This window comes from Prosopis cineraria, unplaced genomic scaffold (assembly GCF_029017545.1).
Source record: "Prosopis cineraria cultivar Desert tree isolate PC_DT_omini unplaced genomic scaffold, ASM2901754v1 PC5, whole genome shotgun sequence".
Lineage (NCBI taxonomy): Eukaryota > Viridiplantae > Streptophyta > Magnoliopsida > Fabales > Fabaceae > Prosopis > Prosopis cineraria.
Window position 1 is genome coordinate 25,800,333 of NW_026555336.1, and position 6,692 is coordinate 25,807,024.

The following is a 6,692-nucleotide window of genomic DNA, read 5'->3' on the forward strand; positions in this document are numbered from 1 at the left end:
TGTTTTATTGTATGTCCTTACATTTTTTTATATTTTAAATTTTTAAATTTATATTTTTTAATGTTTTATTTTTATTTAAGGTTTCTATGTTTTTTTTATTTTATTTATTTAGGGACATATAATATTAAAAAATAAAAATATAAGAACTTAAAAGATCAAAAATAAGAGTAAGGATAAAATACAAACAATGTTATTTTTTTCTTTTTTCAGAGATAAACAAGGAAACAGAACGAAAAAGCAGCCGGATTGTCTCACAACTCACTCTCTCACTAGTCACTAGTTACCTGTTGACGACGGTATCTTGATACTTCTTTTCTGCAAAAGCTTCTGGAAGAGTCAACATAGTCGTCGTATAACGCCATTACACAGCAGTTACAATTTACAGCCTGTGACCTAAAAAAATAAATAACAATAAAATTACAGTCCGTGATAGTGGTACTATTGTAATAACGACATTATCGGAAGGGCATTGTTGTACTTTAACGCCACACTAATGAAGTAATGACTTAACCCACCGCTAGTTAGGAACGCAAAACACAGACAAGCAGCACCGAAACTGTGAGCGATAAGAGCAACACATACAAACAACAAAGGCATTCAGTGGTGGATGATTGTGGTTTTCTCTGCCCAAAAAATTACAAAGAAGAAGAAGAATTACCTTGTTCCCGCATCGCAATGCCTGTCATCACCAAAATTCTATGCTAATTTCTCTGATTTTGACGTTCTCTTTGGTTTTTTTCATGCAAATGCTCACTGCATCTTCTGGGGAAGGTGATACATTATTATGAGCTTTTACTTTTATCAAGTTTCGTAAGGGTCACATTTTCTTCTTCTTCTTCTTCTTCAAAATAAATCTGGACAAAATTAGGTGGAAGTGATCTGTTGGTTAACAAGTGAAGATGCTTAGCTTGTAATACATTTCACAATTTTTGGCTGAACTATGTATGTTAACATATATATATATATATATATATATATACATGTATGTATATATTATTTTAATTAATCTTCTGCGTTGAAAGAGAGTCAATAAGCATCATGGATAGTCTTTGAAAATTTCTTGGTTTATTTCGTTTTCATTTCTTTGATTTCCTTATTTAATTGCATCTGATTCAATTTTTAGTGCGTCCGTCTCTGAACATCCAAGATCTTGAAGGACAATGCTACTTCTGAGAACATCGGGCATAGGAGAGTTTGATCCGGCGTGAAAGCTTGTACTGTTGATATTATCTACCAATTGCAAGTATCAAACAGGTCTTTAATTCGCTTAGTAATCGGTAAAATGAACTGAAAATGTTGAAAATTTGTGGTGGTTTTAGTCTTCCATGTCGAATTGCTCTGTCAAAGTTTACGATGGAATATACTAAAATTTCTACAGTTTCTGGAATTTGGAGCTGTGGACTAATATGTGGAGGGCTATATTTCAGGTTGATTTTCCCGAAAGCATGGCATCTGGATGGGACCATTTTGGGGAAATTGCAAATGTAGCCCAATTGACGGGCCTGGATGCTGTGCGGTTGATTGGGATGATTGTCAAAGCTGCAAGTACAGCACGAATGCACAAAAAGAACTGCAGGCAATTTGCTCAGCATCTGAAGTTGATTGGGAACTTGCTGGAGCAGCTCAAGATCTCAGAGCTTAAGAAGTATCCAGAAACACGAGAGCCTCTGGAGCAGCTTGAAGAATCCCTTAGAAGGGCTTACATATTGGTCAATAGTTGTCAGGATCGAAGCTATCTTTATTTGCTGGCCATGGGCTGGAACATCGTTTATCAATTCAGGAGGGCTCAGAGTGAAATTGATAGATACCTGCGGCTTGTTCCTCTCATTACACTTGTAGACAATGCTCGAGTCAGGGTATCTATTTGTTAATATTCATATTGTTCTAAATCTTCTTGTGAACGATTTGCAGTTGATCAATCGTGCTTGAGTCTTATTCTCCTTCAATTCTATACTTCTAATACAAGGCATCTTTGCTTGCCTGATTTTTCTCTCCGTAGTGGGTGGATTTAAATTATCACCTAAGGCATTACCGCTGTGGTGGAATTCAGGTCATCCCTCTGGCGAAATGACGAAGTAAAACTTAGGCAGATTTTACGCATTTCTTGATGGTTGTCATCTTTTACCACAAAAATCCTTTTGAGATGTCTATTCACTCTCTTGATCAATGCTTCAGTTTCGATCTATCAACTTTTAAAATGAAAAGGTGGTTCTCATTTAAGTGATGTAAGCTATTGGTGGGATACTTGGGTAACCAGAATTAAATTGCCTTAAAGGCTCAATCTCGTTATTCAGATGTTCTAGTAGCTTGTTCTTCTGTGACTTGTTACCACTGCCACCTGAAATATTAGTTTCCTGGGATGAATGTTCAAATTTCTGGCCTTTGAAAATTAGGGACCAATGCTGGCAGATTGTATGCCTGAATGTGTGCAATCAACCAACCACATCATGTTGTATATTTTTTATATCAGTTGCTACTGAGTAAGATTTGTAGCATGCTAAGTATGTAGAATATTAGTTTTCCATATTTCTTGAAGATTTCTTTGAAGTTGTCTCTCAATATGTCTTGATTAAACACGCATATAGTACCATGATATCTCGTTATACATTGCATCTGAGCTAAACAGAATTTGGAAGTTTCTTATCATCTACAAGATGTTCAATGTGCAATTTTAAGTCTGTTTAATGCCATTATTATCATTGTAGCATCTGCAATTGTAAATTTGGCCTCAATGTTTTCAACAATCTGTTGCTTCTCTTAAATTTTCAGGAGAGACTTGACGTTATTGAAAGAGATCAATGTGAATACACTTTAGATGATGAGGATGAAAAAGTGCAGACTGTTATTATGAAACCTGACCCTGACAAAGAAGATGCTGCAGTGCTGAAAAAAACTCTTTCTTGTTCTTACCCAAACTTGCCTTTCAAGGAAGCACTGAAAAAAGAAAATGAAAAGCTTAAACTAGAGCTACAAAGATCACAAGCAAGTTGGGATACAAATCAATGTGAATTCATTCAACGTTTATTAGATGTCACAGAAGTTGCAGCTTATTCTCTTCCAGAAAAATTTTCACCTGAAAAAAGTCATAAAGTTGTAGAGAATACTTACACTGATGCTAATGATGACAAAGGGCACTCATATGGTGAAAAATCTTATAAGACAAAAGATACTGTTTCAACTTCAAGGTGATTTTCCCTCTTATCCATGAACTTTAACATGTATTGTTGGTTCGCTTAGGATAACCAATCTGTCTGAAAATTAAAATAGTTCATGCTCCTTCCATCTCTTTGTTTTCTTGTGCAGCGAATAATGGTTGTCTTAGATGGGTTGTCTGATTTTCCTTTTTGGTAACTAATGATCTCTTGGCCAAAAACAGAATGTCATCTGGAGGTTCATATCAGGAGGAAGAGTGGCATACAGATTTACTTGCTTGTTGTTCTGAACCTTTTCTTTGTATGTTCTCTCTTACTTTTCATTCTGTTTTCTTTAGATTATAATGGAAAGATATTCTTCAATGCTCCGAGGGTTTACATATTATAATGTGAGGTTCATAGTATATCTGACATTATTGATCATGTATCTCTCAAATGTCTTGTCTTTTGAATGTCCAGTTAGTCAGCAGCACGTTTCAGCTTTCACAGCATTTTATTACTATATTTTGCCACTTACCCCAAATTTACTTGTTGCTGGGGACTTCCACCAGTGAAGATTGGCTGTTCAACTTTTACATAGAATGAATTCTCAGCACAAGGGTGTTGATATTGTCCTTCCCGATATGATTTTAAAGTCAAAAGCATATCATGCATGTTCCCAGTTGTACTTTGGAAGTTGGAACACAAGTAATAAGTTAATAATTTGCGTTGCAGGTATGAAGACATTATTCTATCCCTGCGGGACATTTTCCAAGATTGCTTCTGTCGCAAATAACAGACCCATATGTAAGTTAGATATGGCATAAAGTCTGTTAGCACTTGACAGATGGACTATGTCTGAAAATGTGTCTCGCTTTTATTAGTTAAGAAATGGAATGACATCTCAGTAGATCAAGTTGGTAATGTTCAACATAGGTTTTTTCCTCTTTTTCATGGGTACTCAGAAAATTCTCACTGCTACTTTGTTTATCAGGATTTTGAGGGGTGGTGGAGGTGAATAAATATGACTTGGCCAACTTAAAGTGAGATTTGTTTTTTTTGATAATTCCATCCGGTATTGTAGAAAACTTGAGGGTATCACTAGCACCCATCTAGAGTAATTTGGACCCCCACTTTGTGGGACCGTTTCTATCAATAATGGCCTCATTGGTACCTGGAGCATGTGTTTGGTGTTTTAATTTAACGTGGCTACATATTCCAAAACTTGAACTTGAGACCCCTAAATAAGCTGATTCAACTCTCTCGACTAGTTGAACCAAATACCCTTTAGTTGAAGTGAGATTTTAAGACAGACCATACATACACTTTCCCATATCATGATGAATGACAAGGAGTTAACTAAGAATGATGCAGAACAATGTTATTGATGAAGTCATTACACAGTCATATATGATGACTTCCATGTAATGGAGACATAACTAAAGTGTTGTTTGAGTTGTAGCTGTAAACAAGATTACTGCTAAAGTTGCTTTCTCTCACAAATATCTTTCTCTAGTAGTAATGTGGCAAATGTATTCTCAATCTGGTTCATTTACAAAGAACACCATTGAAGTTCAGCTACTATAATTTCAGCTTTCTGTTTTTTCAGCTTCTGCGGAAGCATGTAATGAATTGATGGCATATTCATTAATTTTGTCTTGCTGTTGCTATACTTGCTGCATAAGGAGGCGGCTACGGAAGATGTTCAACATCACGGTACTTCTTCCATCTTTGCAGACGTGATTTTCTCTCATTGGTTTACCACTCGTTTAAGGGACGACCATTCAGGATATTGTCATATTTTATTTTATTTTATTTTATTTTATTTTGCCTTGAGATCTTAAATACCTAGATATTATGTCGTGTGGGTGATCACATTGTGAATATAAAGATTGAAGCTATGGCAGCATACTCATTTCACAATGTAAAATGTGTTCATATTCTTCTGGTAGCAGTACCTGCAATTTTTTTTTTTTTTAAAACTAACAACTCTGCACCTATTTTTCTTAATTTTCAATTTGAGTTTTAGAATATATAATTACAGATTATATATCTGTTAAGGTTTGGGGAAAAGCTAGACTTTTATTGTATCGGATTTTTTTGACTTTTTTTTTTTCTGTAGATGTTTCATAACTTACTATTGCATTCTATGGCAGGGCGGATATATTGATGATTTTCTCTCTCATTTGATGTGCTGTTGCTGTGCCCTTGTCCAAGAATGGAGAGAAGTCGAGATTCGTGGGGCTTATGGTATGTCATTCTAATCCCTCTGCAAACTTTCATGGGTACCGTCGGAAATTTCTCCTCTTCAAATTTTCTTTATTTTTTTGGCCAGCTTTCAAATTTGCTGAGTTTAATTGATTGAAATCACACATTTCCTTTATATTTTTGAAATCGATACAATTCTGCGTTGAACCTTAATAAAATTACAGGGATTTTCCTTATATTTTCAGGTTATAAATTATCCTGATTTATGATAGATCATTTTCTGTTGGCTTTTTTTAACTCTTGAAAGGATACTTGCTAATCAGTGCACAAAAGGTAGCAAAATGTCTTATGTTAAACTATGTTGCAGGTCCTGGGAAGACGAAGACAAGCCCTCCACCGTTACAATACATGGAATCTTAATAACGAGCGCGTTGTCTCTTGATGAGTTTAGGGTATATGGTTCCTTGAGGACCATTTTAACTATGTATTTTGTGGCTCTCTTTGTTTTCTCTATTATTTTTAGCCAAACTTTCCTCTCTATTTACCTGATGGTTGATCATTAACTCTAGCCTTTTTCCTTTACCAAATGTAGACATGTAGTATTTCTGTATAGTTAATTTTTTGGCAATCTTTGTCACTATCTTGATATCTTCTAGTGTGAATTATCATTTTATTTCCTGGTTCATTATAATTTCTACTTGTCTCAATCTCCACGGGCACTATCTATAAATCTAGATATTTGTGTATTTATATACCATATTTACTAAGTTGCATTATTCACAAGTTTTGAATAATGTAAGTTGTTGTGTAGGCTTTTATGCAATACAAAGAATACCATCAAGTATTCAAGTTAAATCACTACACAAAATTTTCTATAAAGCTTGTAGGAATTGACTTTTCCCCCCCTTTTAGATAGACAAATTGATTTTTTCAAAAAGAAAAAGAGCTAGTATTTTCAATAACAAAATAAAAAATCAATGGAGTTTTAAGTTATATAATATCTTCCCTAATTTATGTTTTATAAATATAACTAGATTTTTTCCCCATGTCGCATGGGATATGGTGTTTTTAGGATGCTATACTCATTATGTTCATGGTAATGAATTATATTGTACATATAAAATTAGTTAGATTTAGTGATTTGGTGTTTTTTTTTCATATACATATATATACATATATATATATATATAAGTAGTTTGTATGTTATGTACTTCAATACTATATTAATGGTGCAGTATCAATGTCAAAAATGAGAGATATCAATTTGTTTCACATAGAACTGTGTTTCTTATCTTATTAATCAAGCTTACTTCAAAAGGCATGCCAAATTTGTTACACATATAACTCTCTTGC

The 6,692-nt window shown here is 34.2% G+C and overlaps 1 protein-coding gene across 1 annotated transcript; it reads left to right on the forward strand.

The window, feature by feature from the left end:
* The first annotated feature begins 544 nt into the window (after positions 1-544).
* Positions 545-6,012, forward strand: LOC129310961 (cell number regulator 13-like). The gene is made up of 9 exons (XM_054952866.1): positions 545-771; positions 1,124-1,254; positions 1,428-1,856; positions 2,770-3,185; positions 3,377-3,453; positions 3,867-3,938; positions 4,741-4,847; positions 5,288-5,381; positions 5,707-6,012. Exons 3-9 carry the CDS (start codon positions 1,446-1,448, stop codon positions 5,757-5,759), a joined length of 1,230 nt encoding a protein of 409 aa, XP_054808841.1. The 5' UTR covers positions 545-771; positions 1,124-1,254; positions 1,428-1,445; the 3' UTR covers positions 5,760-6,012.
* Positions 6,013-6,692: the final 680 nt, after the last annotated feature.

Bases quoted from the DNA above. Each gene is read 5' to 3' on its own strand.
- LOC129310961 (XM_054952866.1), top strand. From the start codon at position 1,446: ATGGCATCTGGATGGGACCATTTTGGGGAAATTGCAAATGTAGCCCAA. The intron at 3,939-4,740 runs GTAAGTTAGATA...CTGTTTTTTCAG, and splicing joins CGCAAATAACAGACCCATAT to CTTCTGCGGAAGCATGTAAT. The intron at 4,848-5,287 runs GTACTTCTTCCA...ATTCTATGGCAG, and splicing joins GGAAGATGTTCAACATCACG to GGCGGATATATTGATGATTT.